This window comes from Neovison vison, chromosome 2 (genome assembly GCF_020171115.1).
Source record: "Neovison vison isolate M4711 chromosome 2, ASM_NN_V1, whole genome shotgun sequence".
Classification (NCBI taxonomy): Eukaryota; Metazoa; Chordata; class Mammalia; order Carnivora; family Mustelidae; genus Neogale; species Neogale vison.
The window spans coordinates 14,859,347-14,884,970 of record NC_058092.1 but is presented as its reverse complement, the minus strand read 5'-3'; the positions used below and the strand labels follow the sequence as shown (position 1 = coordinate 14,884,970).

Sequence of the window (25,624 nt, the reverse complement as noted above, 5' to 3'; positions counted from 1 at the left end):
AGTTCCAGCTCTGCTGCCTCTTAGCTGTGTGACTTTCGGCAAGTGACGTTACCTCTCTGAGCTTCTATTTGTTCCTTGGTAAAATGAGGACAATGCACTTTGAGCTTGATGAGTGAGGGTTCACATAAGCCTTCATATGTGTTACACGCCTTAGCACAGCTCCTGGCAAAGATCACGCACTATTTCTAGACCACACTCAGAGTTCCGAGACCTGGGTTCAGGTCTGAGCTTTCCCACAGTCCTAGAGTGAATCATTCAACCTCTCTGAAGCCCAGTGCCCTCATCTCTAAGAAGGGGGAGATACCCACTTTAGTGAGCTGCTGGGCACTTTAAATAAAAATAATCCATACAGGTACCTTGGGTGGCTCAGACGTTAAGTGTCTGCCTTTGGCTCAGGTCATGATCCCAGGGTCAGGACTGAGCCCCATGTGGGGCTCCCTGCTCAGCGGGAGGCCTGCTTTTCCCTCTCCCACTCCCGCCCCCCGCCCCCAGCCCCAGCTTGTGTTTCCTTTCTTGCTGTGTCGCTGTCAAATGGATAAATAAAGTCTTAAAAAAAAAAAAAAGGAATGAAAAGAAAAAAGAATCCACGGGGAAGTACTGGGCACACAGTCGGTCTTCAGAGATACATTTTTTTAAAGATTTTATTTTTATTATTTGATAGATCACAAGTAGGCAGAGAGGCAGGCAGAGAGAAGGGAAGCAGGCTCCCTGCTGAGCAGAGAGCCCGATGTGGGGCTCGATCCCAGGACCCTGGAATCATGACCTGATGAGGTCATGATCTCAGAGGTTTAACCCACTGAGCCACCCAGGTGCCCCCAGAGATACATTTTTACCCTGTCTAGACGAACTCCTGCCTTTCCCCTTATACTTTGGAATCACTTAGATACAGCCGTGGAGAGGGGGACAGCATCCAGAGGTGCTCAGGTCTACCCTGAGTCCAAAATAGACTCTAGAAATGGCCACTGGCAGTTTGGCTCAGCCCAGCGGGGCCTCCCATCTGGAGAAGCAAATTGCCTAAAAAGCCAGCTCTCCACACCGAAGGGTACACAGTCCCACTTTCCCCTAGCAGAAGGTGTCCAGGTCTTTCTAGAAAGACAAATCACTCTGTCACCCTTAGAGTTGTGAACAATGATAGAGATGGAGCAAAACGTGTACTCTGTGAGGTCTATGATTAGAAAAGTCACTCAGAACAGTATAGAACCTTGGGAAGGCTGATGGGGAAGCAGTCCAGACTTGGCTGGAATTTTAAAGATGGCCCTTGGGAAGGAAAGGAGGGGATGGGTGCTCCTGTCCCAGGAAGGACAAGGTGGGTTGCCAGGAGGGATGTTGGCCCAGGACAGAACGAAACCCTTTATTGCTTCAGTGAAGATCTCCGCGCTCGAGTGTCATTTGGAAAAGCCATCTCTGCCCAGCCCTGTCCACTTGGCAGATGTCTCCAGGTCTGTAAGAACATCTTCGTGAAGTTCTCTGGGCAGCTGTCCCCTTAAATACACGTGGAAACCCAGGCTCTTCCAGGCAGTGGGCATTTTCCCGAACTCACTGGACCTTTTGCCAGCCTATGGACCCGAAGGGGGCAGGCAGCAGCTCCAGGACTGTCCTGACAACATAGGTGCCATCTGGCTTGGTCATGTAGACAGCCCAGTTGGTGCCAAACTGGAAAAGAAACAAAGCCATCATGAGGGAGGTAGCGTGCCCGAGGGGTTAGGACTGACCTGGATTTGAGTCTGACTCTAGCTGCAGAATGGTCCTCTCTGTGCCTCGGTTTTCTCATCTGTAAAGTGGGGATGACAGTCATCATACCTGGCCCAGAGAGCTTGAGGACAGAGCCAATGCAAGAATGCCCACTGAGCAATTAAAACAGTGCTCAGCACTTTGTTAAGGAGCAGTAAGTGCTCTGTTCTGTGATGAGACTTGCCCCGGGCTTTACAGGAACAGTAACCCCCAGGGCCAGACCTCTTCCTGCCAGGACATTGGACAACTAAAACCCTGCTTCCCTCCAGCATGTCCTCCACTCCTCCCAAGCAGGAGCAGGTGCACACCCGGCTCACCTCACACCAGATACTGCCCATGCATGATTTTACTCTCTGCTCTTGTGGTACGTGCTATCATACCCCCACTTTACGCTTAAGAGGGTAAAGCCAGCAGAGAAGAAATTTTAGCTCAGATCTGCCTCCCCATCTTTCTCTTCTACTTTCAGGAGCTAAAACTTGCTTGATGTTTGATCTTGGACAAATGATCCGATCCTCTGGGGCTCAGCATCTTGATGTGTGAAATGACTTTAAGAACAGGAGAAAGTGGGGTGCCTAGGTAGCTCAGTTAGTTGGGCAGCTGCCTTTGGCTTGGGTCATGATCCCAGGGTCCTGGGATCGAGTCCCGCGGCGGGTTCCCTGCCCAGCAGAGCCTGCTGCTCTCTACCTCTGCCTGCCTCTCTGCCTACTTGTGCTCTCTCTCTCTCTAGCTGTCAAATAAATAAATAAAAATCTTAAAAAAAGAAGGAAAAAAAAAAAAAAGAACAGAAGAAAGTACCGGGCAGGAAGACAGCTGTGCATGACGCAGGGCTCCATAGGTGGAGTCAGCAAACTGGGGCTCAGCCTGCCCATGCGTTGTGAGACTTATGACGGACAGAAGCCACTGGACATAGTGCCTGGACATAGTAGGTGCTCAGTTAATGGAAGCCGTTCTTACTGACTGGTGTTGAGTAGCCTAATGGCTTTCCATGCTTCTGTCTGAATCACATTATTATGGGGCATGATCAGTCTCTGGATTTTTTTTTTTTTAAGATTTTATTTATTTATTTGACAGACGGAGATCACAAGTAGGCAGAGAGGTAGGCAGAGAGAGAGAAAGGGGAGGAAGCAGGCTCCCTGCTGAGCAGAGAGCCTGATGCAGGACTCAATCCCAGGACCCTAGGAACATGACCTGAGCCGAAGGCAGAGGCTTTAACCCACTGAGCCACCCAGGCACCCTGGATTTTTTTTTTTTTTATTTTAATTAATGCTTTAAGGAAGGAGATTTTTCTGCTTGGCAGGCTCTGCCTGAGGGTATGGATGAAACCTGAGTGGTGGTGAGTCTGAGGGCTCCATCCTCGGGCCCCCAAGCTTCATCATTTGTTATTTGCATTTTTGGTTTCAGTTCTGCCTCTCCCTCCTTCAGCTTTTTTTTATTCACCTTCTCTCCTTTGCCAACATCTAATCTGTTTGGGGAAAACAGCAATGAGCTGTTGGCCTAAGCTGGAGCCTGGGGAGCCAGGGAGTTGGCACCCTGATGTGGTTTCCTCACATGGCCTTGGACATGCCAAGGTGCTGGGTAGCCATTTCTGCCCCTAGAATGTGAGATGAGTCCATATTGTGGATTCAATGCCTTTATGGCGGCATTTGCATCTGAATTGGGGAATCATGGGCTGCTAACTCTGTCTGGTTTGCAGGCCTAGCAAGAAGCAGAAAAACAATGGAGCTGTCTGCACGATAGGCAATGCTTTGAAACCCCAGGGCACAAAAGCAAATGAAAGGAAACAACCCCTTCTCTCCCAGGATGTAAACAACTCCAAAAGCAGACATCTCCAGGGCACCAGGCGCTCTGGTTCTCCTAGTCTGCAAAGCACCGTTATATCTCCTCCAGGGCCCAAGGGAATCGGTCTTGTTTATAGACCCACAAAGGCAGGGAGACGGCCGTGAGGAGCAGTGAGCCTGAACTGACCATGATCTGGCTGCATGCCCTTCGGCAGGACGTTTTACTTCTCTGGAAGTGGGGGCACCGGCTCCCCACTTCCCTGATAGGCTGGGGTCAAGATGAAATGAGATGCTGTGTTTAGAAGGGCTGATGATGTCACCTGGAAGTTCAAGGGCCTGTGGGATTCTCCAGGCCAGTGGCTTTAACCTTTTGGGGATTCTGGGGGACACAGACCTCTTGGGGAGCCTGGGAAAGCTAGTGACACTCCCTAAATGTACATATACGCACAAAAAAACTTACCACTGAGTCCAGATTAAGAACTTATCGAATCTGCTTTTCACCATTTCTAAGGGCACAATCCAGTTCCCTTTTTTTTTTTAAAGATTTTATTTTATTGACAGACAGAGATTACAAGTAGGCAGAGAGGCAGAGAGAGAGAGAGAGAGAGGAGGAAGCAGGCTCCCTGCTGAGCAGAGAGCCTGATGCGGGGCTCGATCCCAGGACCCTGAGATCATGACCTGAGCCGAAGGCAGAGGCTTTAACCCACTGAGCCACCCAGGCACTCCTCAGTTCCCTTTCTTTTTGGAATCCAGTGTACCCCCTGTCCCATGGCCTATAAGGCCCTCAGTCCTATCATTTCCCCTCCTTATTCACTGTGTTTCAGCCTCTTTGGCCCTCTCACGACTTAATCAAACTCACCAAGTGTATGGGCACTAAACATGTTGCTTCCTTTGCCTGGAAATCTTCTCTAGACCTTTGCCTCATTTTTTTATTATTTATATCTCTGCGCCGATGTCATCCTCCAAGAAAGGCCCTTCCTGGCTATCTAAAGCAGCAGTGGGCAAACTATTTTTCTGTAACAGGCCAGACAGGAACTATTTTAGACTCTGCAGGCCACAGGGCTTCCTTGTAACTGTCCAGCTGTGCTGTCATAGGGCCAAAGCGGCTACAGACAAAACATACAGGAATGGGCAGGGCTGTGTGCCAATAAAACTTTATTTACAAAAGTAAGGGGACCTCTCTGCCTAGACCAATGTTTGTTGACCTCGGATTCCTTTTCCTGCACTCTTTTCTCCGTAGCTCTCATCATTCTCAGAAACTGTTTATTTTGCTCCTTGTTTGTTGTCTGTCTCTTGCACTAGACTGTGAACTATGAGGACAAGGCCTGGCTTGTCTGCTCACTGCTGTCTCCCCAGCCCTAGCTCAGTGCTCAGCACACAGCAGACACTCCAGTGGCTGTTGTGTGAAGGAATAATTTCCAGTGGTTCATGCAAGCTTGGGCAAGCTTGTCGGCCAACAGGGCATACAGGACAGTAGCTATGTGTCCAGGCTGGCAGCCTGGCTTTGCTCCCCCTGGGAGGCCAAGGACACCAGGGACGCAGCTGGTGTACCTTTTCCAGAAAGGCAAGGTGCTTACCTCTCTCATGACTTGCCTGCAGGCTCCGCAGGGTGAGATAAAGTCATCTTGCAGGTCACTGTGGGGACAGAGAATCAAACCCGGATCAGTCTCTCCTGAGGCATGAGGACAGCTGTGGGAGATCAGGCCCCGAGGCTCTGCCCAGCTCTGGATGAGGTCACACCCCTCCCCACCAGGCAGTTTCCAACCAGAGGCGTGTCGTTTTCATCAGTGCCTTTGGGAAACGTTTAGTGAGCACTTATCGTCCACCCACACTCCGGGGACACAAAACACTCACTGTCACCCACACTCCAGGGACACAAAGGTTAAGAGGAATAGCTCTGGCCTTCAGGAGTCTGCTCAGCCCAGTGAACAAGCAGACATCTGGATGAATTATCATTTTAAACAAAACGCGGTAAGAACGTACTCTAAGAGGAGACAATCCCTGACGGGAACAATAGAGAATATTCTGTGGAGGAGATGGCATTTGGTCCTGTTCTTGGAGGAAATGGAGCATTCCTAAGTCACCATTAGCAAGCAGCTACTGTGTGCCAAGATCTGTACCCGGCATTGGCTATCCATTATTTCTTTGAATTCTCAGTGCAACCTGAGTGTCAGAATGACCATTTTATCTGCAAGAAAACAGGTTCAGTAAAATGAAGTAACTAACAGAGGTGCTAGACCGAAGCCCCATGTTTTTCTGTGCTGCAGGCAACAGAAATAGTATGTGCGAAGGCCCTGAGGCATGCAAAAAAATAAGACATGTGAGTCAAAGGGTAAAACAGGCTCTTGGCATCTGAGAAGTCTAGAGAAGAGATGCTTACAGCCAAGGGTTGGCCTCTCAGAAAGGAGCCACCTACAGGCAGTCCTCCAACTTTGAGCAGGATGAGGGGTGGCTCTTAAGGAAGGTGAGTTTAACAGTAGGGGCCGCCCAGTCTGCTGGAGCACCAGCGGTTATGTCCGCTACCATCATCATCCTTGCTCTTCTAGACCCACAGCTCTGAGAGACCTCTGCAAGAACACAGGACTTCAGCTTTGGTTTTTCGTTGGCTCCTCCTTTCGCTAACCATGTGTGACTTTAACCAAGTCATTTTAACCCATTCAGTGTGCATTTCTTTGCCTGTAACATGTAGGGAATCATGGCACCTACTTTGCAGGAATGCTGGAAGACAAAATGAGATAAAGTGTGCCAAGGGCGGGACGCCTGGGTGGCTCAGTGTGTTAAGCCTCTGCCTTCGGCTCAGGTCATGATCTCAGGGTTCTGGGATCGAGCCCCGCATCAGGCTGTCTGCTCAGCAGGGAGCCTGCTTCCCCCACTCTCTCTGCCTGCCTCTCTGCCTCCTTGTGATCTTTCTCTCTGTCAAATAAATAAATAAAAAATCTTAAAAAAAAAAAAGTGTGCCAAGGGCTTTATAAACCTTAGAGTGGTCTACATGTATCACTACTGCCTATACTACTAGGCACTCATTCCTTTACACGTATTAGCTCTGTCTTCATTTTAGTACCTCCTCATACAGATTTATTATATATAACTTACATACAATTTAAAATTAACTTATCATATATATGTTGGCAATGATTACCATATTATTTAATATGTGCCTGGAGGGTTCCAGGCATCCTGCAAAGCACTTAAATGAATTATCTCATTTTAACTGACAAATGTTTATTGGTGCATTGTGCCAGGCCCTGTTGGTGCTGGGGGTACAGCAATGAGCAAAACAGACAAAACTCATTGCACTTGGGAGTCAGGACTAGTGAGAGCAGCCAGATAATTGACTAACGAACCAACCAACGAAGCATGAGGTGGAGATCGACACAGATGGTAGGGATGGCATAAAGCAGCTGAGGGAAGAGACAGTGATAATGTGTTATTTCATCGAATCCTCATAACTCCCTTTCATATGTGGGGTTCCAAAGAAAGGTTCTGCTTCATGGAAAGGTGAGTCCTTTCTGAGCAGGGTCCCAGCTTCAGAACAAAAGCTCACGGGGATGTGAAAGGGTAGGGACCTGTGACCCAAGATGCACACTGAGCCAAATGAACCCTTATGATTACCAGGTGACAGGTGTTGCAGCCAGAGCCTTCCAGAAGCTCTTTGGAGGCTGGATTCTGTGTTATCTTTTACTTTTTCCCATACATGTTGACCATACCAGGCAGGCACGGGAAAGGAGCAACAAAGACCAATTGGAGAATCTCTATCTTCAGGGATCTTACTGTCTAGAAGAGGAGATAAAGTCTGCATGTTAATACTTCCAAACTGGCAGGCTGTGGTTAAGACCATGGGAGAGGACGGGGGCCCCTGGGTGTCTTGGTTGGTTGAACCTCTGACTCTTGATTTCGGCACAGGTCATGATCTCGGAGCTGTGAGATCGAGCCCCACATCAGGTTCCACACTCAGCGGGTAGTCGGCTTCAGATTCTCTCCCTCTCCATCTCCCCTTCTCTCTGTGTCATCTCCCCTAAAATAAATAAATCTTAAAAAAAAAAAAAAGAAGAAGAAGACCATGGTAGAGGAGTTCTGATTGAAATTCAGCCTCCCTTCCATGCCTTGTAAGGCCTTGTATAATCTGGCCTCTGCCAAGCTCACCACTCCCTTTCTCAGTCTTGTGATATGCATGGCCAGCTGTCCAAAGGACAGTTCCCTGGATGAGGTGACTGGCATTAGGGTCTTCCAGGGGGTGGGGTGAACATGCATTCAACCAGGAAGTTGGACTTGGCTTTGGCTTCAAAGGTCAGAAGAAATCACTTCCAGTCAGCATAGCTCTTAGGCTGAGAGAGAGCCTGGTAACAGTACTGGCTTCCCCTTACGTTGCACTTCTCTGTGCTGGGCTCCTTTGCTAAGGACTTCAGGGACATGAACTCATTTAATCCCCTAACAATCCCATAAGGTAGGGCTATGTAGGTAGTCTTAATCATCCTCATGTTATAGGTCGTGGACGATGACATGACCTGCCCAAGGTCACAGAGCTAGCAGGACCAAAATCTGAATCCAGGATTTGCGGGCTCTGCCTTTGGGAGTTTTGCAGCTTGCAAAAGGATAGGTGAAAAGGATAAAGTGAAAACAATAGCTGTAATTTGTTGCATACTCTGTGCTAGCACCTGTACAAAAATTACTTCCTGTCGCGTGGTGACAGTCCAGGGGGTGTGTGTTAATTTCCTCCATGCTAGGGACGAAAAGCAGTGGAACAGGGTTACCCAGGTCTCACTAACCCCGGAACCAGGGTTTTAACCATTACTCAATCTTCCTGTTAAGAGTAAGAATCGAAAGCTTGGGAGAAGACATGCCCCGAAATATGGTTGGTGCAGCGGGACATCGACCTCTCCCACCTTGTGCTGGGATTGACACTTTCTGTATTTGTGCTGATTCTGCTCACAAGCTGGGACCATCCTTATCAGATGCGATGGGCTGGAAACCGATCACCTTTGATGCCTACACTGGGGCCCCCTGGGACAAGCTTAGCTTTCTGTTAGCAAAATCCCATCCTAGGCTCCACACTCTGGAGCTCCATACGTCCTGGAGCCCTCGAAGGGGCTCTCTGAAACTGTTCACACCCATCAGTGTAACAAGGGAGCTGGCACTTTCCACTCATTCTGCAAACCCATGCACCCAGTTTACCAAGTCATTAATGTAATAATGGCTCCATTGCTGGCTCAGGGACACTGGGGCAGTCTGGATCCCTGGAGCAGAGTAGTTGGGTGCTAGAAAAATGCAGATTTAATGTAAACAAGGACATTTGCTAATCATCACTAGTGATACCCAGTCCTTTTTTTTTTAAATTTTAAATTTTTAATACCTTTTAAACATTTTATTTATTTGTCACAGAGAGAGAGAGAGCACAAGCAAGGGGAGAGGCAGGCAGATCAGGGCTCCGCAAGGAGCCCAATGCAGGACTCGATTCTAGAACCCCGGGATCATGAGCCAAGCCGAAGACAGACGCCCAACCGACTGAGCCACCCAGGCATCCCTACCCAGTCCTTTTTAAAAGTAGATAATGACAAGGAGAAAAAGCCTTTCATTTAGAACATTCTAAACAGAGCAAAGCTCCCATGCCATTATCCTCTTTTGTTGACTTTGGCCTCTTTTTCACCCAGAATACCATTATTTTCTTGGATCAGCTTTGTATGAGTTATTTCCCCACACCCTGCTTTTAAATTAAGTGTAATCCACATCCTGAGCTCTGCTCATCTGAACAAAATGTTCCCAGCACAGCCTCATTTATTCCTCCCTAAGCTGAAGGGGAGCCAGGACAGACCTTGGTGACAAGGGAAGGCTCTGGGAAGCTGGGCCCTTCTCCGTCAGCGTCCCTTAACTCCAGTCACTCAGGAAAATAGACTTCAATAAGCCTGGTCCACTTCGGGGCCAGACTGAGGCAAAGTTTAGGATCTTATAAAGAAACGGGGGCTTGGGGGCGCCTGGGTGGCTCAGTGGGTTAAAACCTCTGCCTTCGGCTCAGGTCGTGATCCCAGGGTCCTGGGATCGAGCCCCACATTGGGCTCTCTGCTCAGCAGGGAGCCTTCTTCCTCCCCTTTCTCTCTCTCTGCCTGCCTCTCTGCCTACTTGTGATCTCTGTCTGTCAAATAAATAGGTAAAATCTTTAAAAAAAAAAAAAGAAAAAAGAAATGGGGGTTGTTTCTACCATGTGGCCCCTGCAGGGCATTGTGCTAAGTCCCTGTGTTTCTACCCACAAGACCCTGCAGGGCCACGACGAGGGAGGGGTAGTACACTCCTCGTCTGTGACCCAGGCACCTGGAGGTCCTGAAAGACCAACGTCTGGTCAGCCTCACAGTCGCTCTCCGGGAAGATTAAACATTCCCCGTGGCATCTCCCCCGCACCATTACTCTGCTGAGAAAACTCTCTTGGGAGCGTCTGGGTGGCTCCATGGGTTACGCCTCCTGGACTCTTGATTTGGGCTCAGGTCATGATCTCAGGGTTATGACATTGAGCCCTGTGTGGGGTTTCACACTTGGCAAGGCGTCTGCTCCCTTATTTATAAAGAAATAAATAAAATCTTGAAAAAAAAAAAGAGTAATAAAAGAGAACTTGTCCTCAGACAATGCAAAGGTGCACACAAGAGCAATTCACCATCAAACCGGAAGGGGAACAGGGTCTGAGGGAGTGAAAGAGCCCATTCGTGCTCAAATCCTGATGCCACCTTGCCTAGGTCCGGAGCCAACGGAGCTACCCTATGACCTATGACAAGAACTCAGTGAATGTCCTGTGAGAGTCCACATGTGGGAACCTTGATATTTATTTATTTATTATTAAATTAACATATAATGTGTTATTTGTTTCAGGGGTGGGTCTGTGATTCATCAGTCTTACACAATTCGCGGCACTCAACCATAGCACATACCCTCCGCCATGTCCATCACCCAGCCGCCCCATCCTTCCCATCCCGCTCCACTCCAGCAACCCTCAGTTTGTTTCCTGAGACCAAGAGTCTCTTAAGGTTTGTTTTCCTCTTTGGTTTCATTGTTACCTTGTTTCATTTCTCCCTCCCTTCCTCTATGATCCTCTGTCTTATTTCTCAAATTCTTCAAATCAGTGAGATCATATGATAAATGTCTTTCTCTGATTGATTTATTTCACTTAGCATAATACCCTCTAGTTCTAGCCATGTCGTTGGAAATGGCAAGATTTCGTTCAGGGTTTTTTGATGGCTGCATAGTATTCCACTGTGTGAATGTATGTGTGTGTGTGTGTATATATATATGTGTATATATATATATACTGGATCTTTTTTATGCATTCATCTGTTGATGAACATCTAGGCTCCTTCCAGAGTTTGGCTATTGTGGACATTGCTGCTATAAATATTGGGGTGCATGTGCCCCTTCAGGTCACTACATTTGCATCTTTGGGGTGAGTACCCAGTAGTGCAATTGCTGGGTCGTAGGGTAGCTCTGTTTTCAACTTTTTGAGGAACCTCCATGATGTTTTCCGGAGTGGCTGCAGGAACCTGGTTATTTACGTTGGAGCATGTACAGAGAGAGTTGATTAATGCTTTTGTTCAGTCAGGACCTGAATGGAATCTGATTAGTGTGAACTGTAACCCGGGTTGACCTGGCTGTCACCCCACCAGCTTGTCTTGGTAGCCTGCCTCCTGGCACTCAGAGGTGGGGAATGCCAAATGTAGCAGTCACCTCTCCCACTGAGGCAGCTCAATGAGAGTGGGGAAGGGTGTTTGACTTCCTGGCACAGCATGGTGGCGTGGAATGAGCCCAGAGTAAGGCTGCAGAGATCTGGGATCCTCCCAGCTTTGCCACAAATTCCCAGGGAAGTCGTTCAACCTCGCTGGGCCTGTTTGTCCATCTGTAAAATGGGGTCGTGGCCAGGGAGTCTATATCAGGGGATTCTTAGGTCCCTCCAGCTTTAGGTTTCTATGGGGCCTTTCTATTGTGGCTTGTAGGCATCCTGGTGTAGTCTACGCTATTAGAACAAAAACCACACCTACCCTTAAGCTAAAGATACGTTGGTTGTTTATCTGCTCTGGGCTCACTGAGGCCAGAGTCCATTTCTTTCTTTTTTTTTTTTTAAAGGTTTTATTTATTTATTTGTGGGAGGGGGAGAGAGAGAGAGAGAGAGAGACCACGCACAAGCAGGGGAAGTGGCAGGCAGAGGGAGAAGTAGGCTCCCCTCTGAGCAAGGAGCCCGATGCAGGACTTGATTCCAAGACCCTGAGATCATGACCTGAGCTGAAGGCATTGCCTAACTGACTGAACCATCCCAGGCATCCTGGGAAGAGCCCATTTCTGATTTTTCTCTTTATTCTCAGCACTCAGCCAAGCCCGACAGTGCCTGGCACATAGGAAGTACAGAATAAATGTGTTAGATGAATGAACGGATGGATAACATGCGTGTGGTGAGCGATGACCAAACAGATGGATGCATACGGCTGCAACCTGCCTTTCCTACCCCTTACCTGGAGATAGCGATGGCCCTGAACTCTCTGTGTCCTTCTGAGATGGCCTTCTGGATTGCCGTCCGCTCCGCACAGACGCCCAATGGGTAGCAGACGTTTTCTATGTTGCACCCTGAGAAGAGAGGAAAACCCAGTGGCATTTCTAGCAGAACCACTTCCCGTGGCAGGTGTTGCAGAAGAGCCTTGCCCCATTCCAGCGCACGGAGAACACTACTACTCAGAGGACAGCTTGACAGGAAGCACTGGGAGACTTGGTGACCCCCTGCTACTGCAATGGCCCTTCCCAGCATTCTAACCCTTGTCGCTCACCCAATACCTCCATCTTGAAGCATAGCCCGGGAGCAGCGGCAGCACAGCCCTATTTCCCCAGCAAAGGTCAAGGTCAAGGTCAAGGTCAAGGTCAAGGTCAAGGAAGATGCTGTGGCTTAAGAGGCTGAGCAGAGCCCCCCTAGCTCTGGATCTAAGAGACAGAAGGTTCAACGATTGGGCCTGGACAAAATTTTGGTGGTGTTTACCAGCTCTCAGAGTTCAAGTGAACTCTATTTGAGTCGTGTTGCAAAACAAACTGTCAAAACCAACACACTAACAAACAAGGAACTCCCAAGCTTTGCAAAAGGTGTCTGTGATTGCACAAGCCTTCAGGCAATCCCAGCCCTCCAATGGACGGCGGGCTGCTTGGTGGCAGAGCCCACAGTCAGAGAGTCCTCCCCAGTGTCCCTCTCAGGAGTGTCCCTGGGGGACAATGGGCAAAGCCTGTTCCCAGGACACAAAACACTGGCATAGCCAGATTGACTGACTAACAAACTCCCATTTTCACAGAGATAATCGCCGCAGAAAGTGGGCTTCCCCTGACTGTCGGGATGTGGTCTGTGTCACTCTTCATGGATTGCCTTTCTCTCCAAGGCAGAGATTATCAATTGCTCCCCAGGATTTATTTTCTTCTTCTTCCTTTTTTTAAAAAAAAATATTTTATTTATTAGTGAGAGCACGGACAGATGGGAGTCACCCACGTTCAAGTGGGGGGAGATGGGGGAGGGGGAGAAGGAGAAGCACTGAGTAGGGGGCCTGATGTGGGGCTCGATCTCAGAACCCTGAAATCACGACCTGACCATGCCAGACCCAAAGATCATGACCCAAAGCAGAGCCTTAACTGCCACCCAGGTGCCCCTCTCCTTGCTTTAAGTAAGAAGTAAGTAAGTGAGCCAATATGCCTGCTCACACGGCCGCTCAGCTAGAGACCGTATTTGCTAGATTCCTCGGCTGCATAGTACAACCGTGCGACTAAGTTTCGGTCAGCGGGATGTGGCCCAAAGCGAGATGGGAACCTTCAGGATCACATTTTTGGTAAAGAGACGAATAGCCTTTTACTCCTTTCTTTTATGTTCTATAGGCTGAGGGGAGGTGGGACGGCTCTGGCTGTGTCCTTTATGGTCATAGGGATGGAGAAGCAACAGGACAGAAGGCACTCAGGACCCTGGTCCAACTCATGCAGCAGAGTCGAATCACCTGTTTACCCTGACACAACTGTCTACTCTGAGTTGTTATGGGAGAATAAAAGAGAATCCTGTCATGTTGGAGTCATTGTGTTTGGGAATTTTTGTTACAGCAGCTTTAACCTACACCTAACTGATAGAGAAATTGGTAATGAGAGTGAAATGCAGCCTTGAAAAAACAAACATCTAAAATACATAGTCTTGGGACGTCTGGGTGGCTCAGTCAGTTGTGTCTGCCTTCTGCACAGGTCATGATCCCAGGGTTCTAGGATCAAGTCCCGCATCGGGCGCCTGGCTTTTTAGGAGCCTGTTTCTCCCTCTGCCTACTTCTCCCTTGACCTGCCGCTCCCCTGGCTTGTGTTCTCTGACAAAAGAAATAAAACCTTAAGAAAAAAAAAATACATGGCCTTGGCTTAGTAGTTGGATGACGTGAATGGGAAAACAGACATGGCCCTCTGGAAAGCTGATGGCCCTTGTTACTCTGTGGCAGGTTATTTGGTAAGGTCCCATCCTTTAATAACCTGGGAAGCAGACTGTGCTACATACCATTAGGATTTACTACCTGACAATGGGAATCAGCCCCATGGCAAAGATCTGATGAAGGGTGATACCTTCTTACCCAGTCTATTGTTTTGGGGCCTCAAGGAGGACCATCATCAAAATGATGCAGCAGGGATGGGCCAAACAGGGAAGCCAGTTACTAAAAAAGGGGAGTTGGTAGGCTTAAGAACTATGCCCAGAAAGGATCTTTGAGTATGGTACTCCTGTATGGAAGAGATGAAGCAAATAAACCAGGAGATTTCTAAGTGTTTCACAGAACTGGCTAGCCCGGAGAAGCCAAAAGTCTGCTCTGTAAAATCCTGTGATTGTTTAATCCCAAAAGAAACACTTGGGTCCCCAAAACCCCACCGTCAGAAGTGAGCTGAGAAAGTTGTATGCCACCAAGGTGGGGGGGATTCTCCCCAAAACCCACTTCAGATGTGTGGCTGAGTTTAGGATAGTCAAGGAAGAGTTCCCAGAGGGCAAAGTCTGGGGCCACCATAGAGAGTGGACAGTTTCCCTCAGGGCAGAAAGGTGAGAGAGTGTGTACCAGGGCAGGGAGCATTCACACTTCTTGCCCAGTAGGACCGACAAGTGCATGGCCTGGTGGCCACTGTGTGCTCCCTCTTCTTCCCTTTTCTTATCAGAAGATTTGATAGTGGTTATTCTTTCCTACTCTTTCCTGCTTCTTCTCTGCACTGAATATTGTGGGAGTGAGTGGGAACTGGGGTGTTGGTGATTACTTTTAGATTTTGGGCCACTAGGCCAACAGGACCACATCCACATCTCAGGAAGGAGACTGAATAGCCCTGGGATTCCACTCTTGGAGCTGGATGCTGTGACTGGGTGGGGACTTTGGGTCACCTCTCTCTCTCTCTCTCTTTTTTTAAAGATTTTATTTACTTATTTGACACAGAGAGAGAGAGAGATTACAAGTAGGCAAAGAGGCAGGCAGAGAGAGAGGGGAAAGCAGGCTCCCCACTGAGCAGAGAGCCCGATGTGGGGCTCGATCCCAAGACCCCGAGATCATGATCTGAGCCAAAGGTAGAGGCTTAACCCACTGAGCCACCCAGGTGCCCCTGGGTCGCCTCTAAGTGGGTCCTACATGTGGAAAGAAGGATGTACACAGATATTTACAGGCCACAGTCCTGTGGCAAAGACTAATTGTTTCCAGGGTTCACTGTCCCAACAGAAGCCACTGGAGTTGAGTGGGACATGTGACTACCCAGCCAAGAGACCACATTTCCCAGCCTCACTGGAAGGTTTCCTATAGTCTTGTCGTTTTAATCAATTAAGATACAAGCGGAAATGGTGGGTGCAATTTCCAGATGACATCTTTATGGGGCCACTGTTTGCTCCCCACCTCATCTTTCCCTTTCCTGGGGGCTGGAACATGGATGTGATGATGTGTACTGGTTTGGAACACGTGGCTGTGGACACCACTCTAGGGATGGCAGGATATCAAGAGAGAAGGAATCTGAATTGAACAGTCTCGTAGACCACAGCAGAGCAGAACAGTCCATATGCCCAAGACTCCAGCCCATCCCTGGTCTGTTAGGTGAGAGAAGCAAGCAGCCATCTTGTGCGAGTCACTACGTTTCCATTTGTCTCATCACCTGAGATTGTTCCTACCTAAATCACTCCATTTTTTTTTTAAACGTGATTATGCAGGATTTGGTTCCTACTGTAGTCAAATTTGGAAACTGGTCATTATTCCCTCATGTATTTTCCCCGCAGAATTTTCTGTCAGTGCATTATTTAAATGGACGCTTCAGGAGGGGTTCAGTTAATCATTTGACCCACTAATCATCATCATGGTTCTCAAGATCACAGGGATTCATGTCCAACAGATGGAGAGGAATGAATGTCACCAGACCTCCTGCAACAACCCGCCCGACAAGTAGTTCAGATGCGAGCTTCCATCTTGTCTCACATGACCTTTTTATACGCGGAAGGACTATTGCCAGGACGACCCATACTGGGCCAATCAGAGTTGAGCACCTAACTCCCTGGGCCAATCAGAGCCAGGCACCTTACCCAGACCTAGCCAATCACAGTTCTCTACACAGGAACTTCAGTTCCTCTAGGAGACTGAGAGTTTAGGCTTGGGCCGGGCTGCTGCCCTGGTTTCCATTCATTATGGAGGAGACCGGTGGGGAAATGGACACTCAGAAGAATGGATGGGAGCTGAGATGAGAGATGGCTGGAAAAGAGTCTGGGCTGGTGCAGTTGCCCCTGAGGCCCGGCTACATGCCATCTCTTTTAGGGGCCAACATGCCCTCCTTTTGTCTAATAGTGTGGATAGGCATCTGTCTTTTATGGCCACCCAGAAATCAGCCCGTGCAGTTGGGTTCCGGGACAAGGAGTGACCAGGGACTTCCAACCCTGAAAGCAATGGTTGACATTTACTGAACGCCAAGTGTTTTTGACTTCGGCCAAGCATTTCTTTGCATTCACATGTGAGTCACTCCAGCCGGATAACTGGCCCTCTCTCACGCTGAGGGCAATAAAAGTTAAATGAATGAATGAATGCAGCTCGCTCCCCACCTAGTCTCCCCAGCCAAGTTCCTGGTGCCTGCCTGAAATGACTTCCTCTAAACAAGCCCTTGCCCGCCCTGCCCACCTCTGCTGACTTTGGCCTGCTTGCATTTGACTTCTGCCTCTCCCAGAGTAAGATCCTTGCTCACCTTATTCCTGGGGCGGCTGCCCCAGCCCTGCCTCCTCCCTGACTCAGGGGGACTCTCCCTGTTAAACGTGATTCACAGAAATCCTGGGTTTGGCGCAAGGTTCCTTCCTCAGGACGATTGCCTGTGTCTGCACTTGAAGTTCAGAATGGCCTCATATGGAGAAATCTTCCTTACTGTGCCTAAAAATTTAAAAGGGCCAGTGAAGGAAGAGAGGCTGTTTTATTATTCATTCATTCATTCATTTTTTTGAGAGATTGTTTTAGAAGAGAGCCCACGGCTGAATCAGGGCTTTGCAGAAAGAGCCCCGAGTTTCCGTTCTACCCTGGGACCCTTGGCCCTACTGACTCTGAGAGTTTGGGAAAGACACTAAAACTTTCTCGAGGGTCAGTTTCGTCATTTATGAAGTGAAAGCCATAGCACCTCCCTCGGAGGACTCTGGTGAGTGGAGATCACACACGTAGAGCAACAAGCACACAGCCTGGCACAGCACTGTGGGTCAGCAATGGCCAGCTTCTGTTACCAACTGCACAAAAGTCAATTTTGGAATTGGTGGAAATGAAATAAGATGAAACTAGAGAGGGAGACAAACCGTAAGAGACTCCTAACTCTAGAGAAAACATAGAGGGTTGCTGGAGGAGTGGTGGGTGGGGGATGGGGTAATGGGGGGATGGGCATGAAGGAGGGCACGTGGTGGAATGAGCTCTGGGTGTTCTGTGCAACTGATGAATCACTAAACTCTACCTCTGAAATTCACATTACATGTTAATTAACTGAAATAAAATTTAACAATAATAAAGGCAAGGGTTTGGTGGTGGTAGGCCTGTGTGACTGAGCACCTGCTCCTTCTAGACAAGGTGTGACAGTGGCTCTGATTCTTCTCTTCAGACACTTTGAATCCTTTCTGGGGCCTACAAGGCCTCACAAAACCTGGTCCCAACCTGCCTACCTGTTGGACTTCATCTCCTTTGGCTCTTCAGGATCACTGGCTTTCCAGCTGTTCTCCAAGGATGCCAAGGACTCTCTTGCCATACGGCCTTTGCACTGGCTGTTCCCACTACCTGCAACTCTTTTCCCCCGTGTGCAGATGGTTCACTGTACTCCTGTCTCTGCCCAGATGTTCCCTCCTCAGAGAAGCCCGCCATGGTCACCCTAGTTCAAGTTGTTGCCTCCCCCCACCCCCATGGCCTCCAACCCTCTCCATCCATTTATCCTGCTTTAATTTTCATCACCTTGATTAACACTTTCCTGAAGAAATGTCTCTATTGTCACATTCTCTCATCACAGATTAACTTCCTGAGGGCAGGGATCCCCGTGCTGCAGGATGCTTGGGGGGCCTGGAACAATGAGGCCAGCCAGACCCTCAGTTACTTTTTATCCAATGAGTGGAATTTCCCACTTGGGTGCTAGATCTCTGAGATGCAAAGGAACAACTTCAAGTGGAATTTTCTAGTCTTATTAAAAAAAAAGGAAAAAAAAAAAAGAGGAAGAAAGCCCTTAGCTTCTTCCCAGACAATTTTCTTTTGCTTCCCTCAGCTCAGAGAGCAGGCCGTCATCCATTGAGGCAAACCAGTATCATTCTCCGTATTGCCTTTGCTTTTGCTCTGAAACACACACACACACACACACACACACACACACACGCAGGCTGACATGGTAGCAAGTTAGGGATCCAGAATTATAAGATATTGCTAATGGCTTTCTTTTATTCTTTTCTTTCATTGTTTTTCTTTTACCCGCCTGGTGCTCCATCTATATTATGTCGTTAACCCTTTTAATAACTCTGTAGGGAAGAGACTATTAGGAGCCCATTTTAGAGAAGATAAAAGCTGAGCCTGCTGGCAGGGAACCTGGACTCACATCCTGACCTGTCAGGTACAAAGGACTGTCCTTTTTCTCTATGGCATTTCTGTGCGGACATGTGGTAGAGCTGGTTTGGCGCTGACAGCAGGCGAGGGTTAGAGTTATCAAGCTATCACCAAGGAAGGAAGTTTACCAGGAGGGGATGTGGGCCCGACCACCCCGCAGGGAAAAGAGCCTTGTTCGAAAGCACGGCTCTTACTCCGTCCCGAGGGATCTTGGTATGGTAAGAGCAGTCCTTCTCATACCAGCCCCCGGCGTCTGTATCTTCTGGACAGCTTCTTAAAAGGGATTTCTCAGCCCTGCTCCTGGAGTTTCTTCTTCAGTAGGCCTGGGTCAGACCCCAAGAATTTGCATTTCTTGCAAGTTCCCAGGAGGTACCCGGGCCATAGGTCTGGGACCATATTTGAGAATCACTGAACCAAAGAAATGTCACGGCCACGTGCTTGAAGAAATATTACACCCTTTCCACTTTCCCATCTCCCTACCCACTGCACATCCAACACACTGTGACACAGGAATCGTATTCTAACTCACCTACAGAGGCCAGGGGTTTTAGTGATGCTCATCTTTGTAAGGAACTGTTCTTGAGGGACACTGGAGAGGGCTACTGGGAGGACAGGGCGAGGCGGGGAAGGACAGGAAGCCAGTTAGAGATGCCTGCTTTGACTCACCTGGAGGTGCTTTGGGGAGCAGGGCATGGCTTGGAGAGCAGTCCTGGAGGAGAAGGGAAGCCCAGGGAGGGAGTCAGGAGGCCAGAGGCTGGTCTGGGGGAAGACCATGAAGGATCAGATTTAACGGTTAAAGCCAAGACAAGCTGGATTCAGCAATTAACAAGACATCTTTAAGTGTCTTTTTAGAAATGTGGTTTGTTCCTCCCAGAATTCATTACAGCTGATCCAGTAAAGTGGCTTCCCCCCAAACAGCAAAGGAGGATATAGAGTGCTGAAGTCCCTCTAGGGAGAAGGGGGTGAGGGAGACAGACCACCATCCCAAGGACAAATTTGCCCATCCCTTGGGTGGTGCCAGCAAAGAGTGGTCTCCATGACTTTCCTCCACCACCTCCCATGTGGCATTGCACAAACCCTGGCTGCCCCGGGCTACCCCACTGCCCCTACCATCTCCCCCTGCTGCCCCATCTCTTCTGTGTCCCCACCTCCCTCTCCCTCTGCAGCTCCTCCTTCCCTGGTGGGCTCCTCCTCTCCCCGCAACTCTCCAGCAGCGATCACAGAAGGTAATTGTCGTGATGAGTCACCATCCTGTGGCCCATCCTTGAGAGGCACAAGACCCTGGCCAGGGTCAAGGGGAAGCATCATTATTACAAGCCCGTGACAGCAAGGCTGTCAGACTTGCTTTTGAACCGAATGGGACACCAGCTGTCCTGAGGAGAGAAACTCCACAGAGGCTGGTTTTCAGTGCGGCTGGAAGAAGTCACAGAACTAGGCAGGCCTGTCTCGTACCAAACAATAAACTCCATGTCTAAATTCAGCCGCACCCTCTCTGTCTCCCAAGCATCTCTAGTTCACCCCACGATGCATGTCAGGTTTCCTCTGACTGTTCCAGGTCCTCACCTCTCCGAGCCCTGCCTTACTACCCTCTGCCCTCTCTTCCCATCTACAGGAGATTCAGGGATTCTGGTAAACCCCCTCCATTCGTCCCCCTCTCCCAGGCCCCCTCTGCACATGCACCCTGCGGCAGAGGGCAGCACAAAAAGCTGGCCTGAGTTACCTCATTTGTAGAGTGTGTATTTGGGTTTTGCTCTGGCACCTCCATACTCCTTCTTGTGGTAACACACTCCCCCACCCCACCCTGGGAACAATGTGCGTGTGAGTCAGCTGGACCAATTGCACTACTCTATCATGACAACAGTGATTGGCTCAGGGATGTGCATGTGATTGGAGAAGGACCAATCAGAGCCCTTCCCTGGAATTTTTCCATCTCCAACTAGTGGAGAAAGAGTTCTTGCCTCTCTGCTTTTGAGGCTTTAAGGATGTGAACCAGAAGCTGCCTGCACTGATGTTCCCTGATGCCTGGAGAAAGCCCACCTACAGGATAAGAGAAAGAAATAAGCACCCAGCAGGATAAAGGGCACGGTGACATCTGAGTTCCTGGGCCCAGCCATTCCTGAGTTAAGATCTACCCTTAGCCATTATGGTTCTGATTGGTTTCTGTCATTTACAACTGAAACAGCTCTAGTGCCTGTGACAGTCAGTGTGTGTCCCTCCATGTGGGGGCTCTAAGATACCATACAAGATCTCATAAGAGATCTTCCATGCCAAGTGCTTAGCAAGTGATCAGTTACTAAGTGGGCGATCAATCCACTGTAGCTGTTGGTCCTGCTCGTGATGTCCTCAGCACCAACCAATCCAGCTCTGCCTTCTGCTCCCTGCTTTGGCCAGTGCCTCATCATTCCCCTGGTCTACCTGGCTGAAGATCTAGAACCATATTCCTTCCGTTCATTCCAGTACTGCTCACCGAAAGCCCAGTCCACTTGTACCATACAGTTTCTCTCAGGCCCTTCCTTCTTTTTGTTCCACTTACCACTGTCCTAGTTCGAGTCACTCGCTCATGCATTCAATAAACTTTTAACTGAGGACATATTAAGGCTGGTCAATGTGCCGGCCCTGTGGACGGGTCAGCAAACAAGACAGACATCATCCGCCTGACACTCCTTCATCTGTCTTGGCCCTCCCTGAGTACTTGTCAGACTAACTGCTCTTGAATTCCATTTTCATGTTACTCTTCTTCTTAATAATGTTCCTGGTTCCCTATGTTCCTACCTCCCCAAATCTCAGTGTCAATGCTTAGCCTTCACAAGTCCTCCACAATCTGCCTCCAAATAGTAATAATATAATAATATATATTATTATATATTTATAGTAATAAGTTATATTATCAATAGTAATAATAATATAATAATATTAAAAGAGAAGAAGCTGGGGCGCTTGGGTGGCTCAGTGGGTTAAAGCCTCTGCCTTCAGCTTGGGTCATGGTCCCAGGGTCCTGGGATTGAGCCCCTGCACCGGGCTCTCTGCTCAGCGGGGAGCCTGCTTCCCTTCCTCTCTCTCTGCCTGACTCTCTGCCTACTTGTGATCTCTGTCTGTCAAATAAATAAATAGATAAATCTTTAAAAAAAAAAAGAGAGAGAGAAAGCTGCTACCACAAGTGACATCCTTCCTATGGGCAGAAACTGTGCTAATCATTTTATAGGCATGAGCTCATGACCTGAGGATTCCATGGCTGATCAGCACAGGCACCAACCATCAGGGTAGAAACCAGCTCTCTTCACAGCCATCCAGAAAGGTGGGTGCACGATCCTCCGTTTACAAATGTGTAAGACACATTAGGGTGAAGGGTCATGTCCAGGGTCACACAGCTGGTAAAACAGCAGCTCCAGGATTCACACCCAGGAGCCTCTAAGTCCAGAGCCTCCGCCCCATCCCAAAAGGCTTCCCTAAATCTCCACCACATGACAAGGTTCTTTCCTGCAATTTCAGCAGGCCACACTCGGGCTCGCCTCCTTCATTCACTCCTACAGTCATTGGTTGAGGCTTCCCCTTTCGAACCATGATCCGTGTAAGACGCGGAACCTCCGTCGGGGGGGCAGAGATTACATCATTTGTGCTCACTGCAATATCCCTGGTACTTGGCACTTTACCTTGGACGTCACGGTGCTCAGCAAATATTTGTTGAATGAATGAATCCATGCAAGGAGGCTTTGGAAAGAGCCAATGGTGGATTCAGCGTTCAAGCCCCTGGAGCCCAAGGACAGTGTGGGCTGCAATGTTGTTTGTGGTGGTGGTTAATGTTTAATAGTCATTTGACCCACCAGGCCAGGTCTGAATTCCCACCAGACCCACAGAGTCTTGATTCCCTACGGAGTAGCCAACTTGGAGTCAGGGGAACTCTGGGTTCGAATCCCAACTTTATGACTTGGGCATTTAGCTCCTGCAAGCATCCATTTATTTCTCTGTGATCTCAAACTGCCATGAGAGGTTATAAGGGTTAATGGATAACATTCTTCACTATCCTTTCACATACTAGCACTCCCTCAAGGTTCCTTCTCCTGCTCAAAGAGGTTTAAGACCCAGGTGACTCCTGAAACCGGACAGAACCTCCAAGACAAGAGGTAACATGAACATCAAGGAGAGCCCGGGGCGGTGGGGGGGGGGGCACAATACAAGGGGAGACAGGGATCCCCAGCCAGACTCACAGCTGAGCAGTGGCTCACAACTGGCTTAGGCTACTGGAGGTCATGGGTTAGATGTCCACCTGTGAAACTCTGTCCCTTTAAATAGCTGCCATTGCCAAGTAGAGGCGGATTCTGGGCAGCAGTGCTGGGTGTCCCCATCTGTCCCACTGTGCCAATTCTCATCTACCCTCTGAAGGGGAGGGGCATAGCTTCCCTACTACTTCCTCACCAAGTCCCCCGCTGCTTTGAATGCGAATGCCTCTTAGCTTAGCAAAAACAAGTCTGAACTTTTGTTCAAGTGAGCTCTTCTAGAAAACCAACAGACCAAAGAAAGGGAGCTTAGGAATCGATTAGCGCTGACTCCAGTTTCCATCGTCCAGTTCCCACTTCCCCAGGCCAGTGATCATTGCTAGTCATCCAACTTCTCTCTGCTTCTTTCCTCCAGGATCACTCTGCAAGGCCTGAACTCCGCTAACAAGTCACTGCCTGTTGGCCGTAGGTTCCTCAATTTCCTTCCTCGCCCAGTAGGCGATGGGAAGAAAGCAGGGTTTGGGGGACACCAGCCCTGAGTTCCACCACCAACGCCCCGTGTGAACTTGAGCAAGCTGTGTCCCTCTCTCCGGGCCTCGGTTTCTCTACTGAAAAATGGGCCAAACACGGATATGGGTGGGTCCGGAGAGGTGAGGACTTGGTGATGAAACCTGGAAGCCTTCGCAGAGGGCCACGCGTGGAGGGGGGGCTCACAAAATATCAGCCGTGTCCCAGCTTTGAGTTACGGCCTCCCCTTTCCATGTCCCTCCCTGTCCCACCTCTGGCTTCCCAGTCCTCTAAGAATTGAAAAGGTCGCTGCATCTGAGCAGCACCTGCATTCAGCCCCACGGTCCCGGACAGCAGGCAGGGCGAGGGGAGGGGGTAGTGAGGGGGGGCGATGCCAGCGTTACAGGGTTGGCCCAGCCACGAGCGGCCAGAGCTGCCAGAGCTGCCCTCTGCTCTGCCGCTTCCCTCCCGTCCTCCTGCGACCTCTCGCCCGGGCTGCGGCCAAGGGGGACCGGGGCGCCCTTACCGGAGAAGATCCTTCCGTCCCGAGTGAGGATCGCGGCCCCCACGGCGAAGTGACTGTAGGGGCAGTAGGCAGACTTCTTGGCTTCCCGGCAGGAGAGCAGCAGCCGCTGGACGAGCTCGGGCTCCAGGGCGGCGGCGGGACGCTCGTGGGCCATGTCTCTCCCCCGGGGCAGCCGAGGCGCAGAAGTCCGCTCTCAGCCCCAGCGGGCCAGCCAAACGTTAGCTCCTCCCCCAGGGCGTGTCCCTGTGGGGCGCTGGGCGGGGCCGGGGTCTCCGGCCACCGCCTCCCCCGCCCCCTCCGCCCCGCTCCGCAGGCTGGGATTGGAGGGTGCCGTGTAGGACCCAGTGTGTAAGGATGCGACTGTGCCCACGTGTGCTCACCCTCCCCCCTGGGGACCACTCTCGCTGCCAACACTCTGAGGGGCGAATGGTCAGGGCATGGATGCGCCTGTGTAAGGGGCAACTGCGGACACAGGCTCCTCGGGGAAGAGGCTGCTGGGCGGGGGCGTCAGTGTGAGGTCTGGGGAGTCCAAACTCCAAGGGTTGAAATGCACCTCAATGTGTTGACTGTCTCCTTCCCTGGGTGATGCGATGAGGCTGAAAGGGCAGAGCTGGGGCAGCCACTCTGGCTTCCCGAGGGAGGGAGTGTGAGACAAAGCAGTAAGACCAAGTTGCTTCTTTATTTTCACCCACTCTCCTTCTGACTCCTCTCTTAACCCAGAATTTAAATGTATCTCAGCTGGAGGGAATCTCTGAGGTGGTCTACTCAGGTTTCCTCACTTTTTTGTTGGCAAAATAAACATTGGGTTGGTGGCCAAAGAAATGGGTTTACATACTGGCAGCACCACTTTCCACATGTACAACCACTGGCAAGTTCTTTGACCTCTCTGAGCTAGTTTCCTCGCCTCTACAGTGAGGATAGTGACCATCTCTGTTCTACCTCCTTATAGAAGAGCTTGAACTTTGGAGTTTAGTAGACCCTAGCTGGAATTCCAGTTCTTATTAGCCATAGGACCTTAGGAAATTAATAACCATCTGTCTCTGCAGCCTCAGGTTCCTCATCTGTAAAGTGGGTGCACTAACAGTATCTTGCAGAGTTGTCATGAGGCTCGAATGAGATAATGTGTGTCCAGTGAGTATGGTTAGAGGCTCTTGTGGCATCAGGACAAAGCACTCTTTGTGACTTCATGCAGACGAAGTTAATGTCATTAAGTGACTGGGCCTAGATCACATAAGAAAGGCAGAGCACCAGATAGCGTGCCCAGAGGTGTCCAAACGTCCGCAGACCCCCAGCAAGTGGAAGTGAACCAGCAGCTTCTCCAAGGGCTTGGACGGAAGGTGGGGCAGGGGAAGAAGGGAAGGTGGAAGAGGGGAGAAAATGAGGCGGCATGTCCATATCCTGCATGTGGACATCTCGGGCAAAACAGATGCAGCCCAGTATCTTTGTGTCCTTTAGCCTGGAGCTCTTCCTACATGGAGGTATAGGGAAACACCCAGCTGGGCAAAGTCTGCCTCATTTTCCTCTCCCTTCCCCTGCCCTCCTCCCTTCAGATTCCTCCCACCCCGTTTCTACACATCTAGCCCTCAGAGAGGCTGCTGGTTCCTTCCTGCCGGCTGGTGCAATTTTCTTCTGGTTCTACACACTTGGCATTGAGAGCATTTTCTTGGATCTGAAGCAGGACTGGCAGAGATACCTGTCCTCATGTTCCCCTGGCTTTTGTACTGCTGTCGTACCCGGCTACCTGATGACCCCTCTCCTAAGGTTCCAGGAAAGAAAAACAAGGATATCTGGGGACCAAGTGCA

At 49.7% G+C, this 25,624-nt stretch overlaps 1 protein-coding gene across 1 annotated transcript; it reads right to left on the bottom strand.

The window, feature by feature from the left end:
• Positions 1-746: 746 nt before the first annotated feature.
• On the bottom strand, positions 747-24,006 carry CDA (cytidine deaminase). The gene is made up of 4 exons (XM_044237320.1): positions 23,822-24,006; positions 11,990-12,101; positions 5,087-5,144; positions 747-1,653 (listed from the first exon to the last, which is right to left on the bottom strand). The coding sequence occupies exons 1-4, from the start codon at positions 23,973-23,975 to the stop codon at positions 1,537-1,539; spliced, it is 441 nt and encodes a 146-aa protein (XP_044093255.1). The 5' UTR covers positions 23,976-24,006; the 3' UTR covers positions 747-1,536.
• Positions 24,007-25,624: the final 1,618 nt, after the last annotated feature.

Coding starts and splice junctions, on each gene's coding strand:
- CDA (XM_044237320.1), bottom strand. CDS start 23,975: ATGGCCCACGAGCGTCCCGCCGCCGCCCTGGAGCCCGAGCTCGTCCAG. Junction 12,102..23,821: donor GGACGGAAGGATCTTCTCCG/GTAAGGGCGCCC, acceptor CTCTCTTCTCAG/GGTGCAACATAGAAAACGTC. Junction 1,654..5,086: donor GCAGGCAAGTCATGAGAGAG/GTAAGCACCTTG, acceptor TTTCTTTTCCAG/TTTGGCACCAACTGGGCTGT.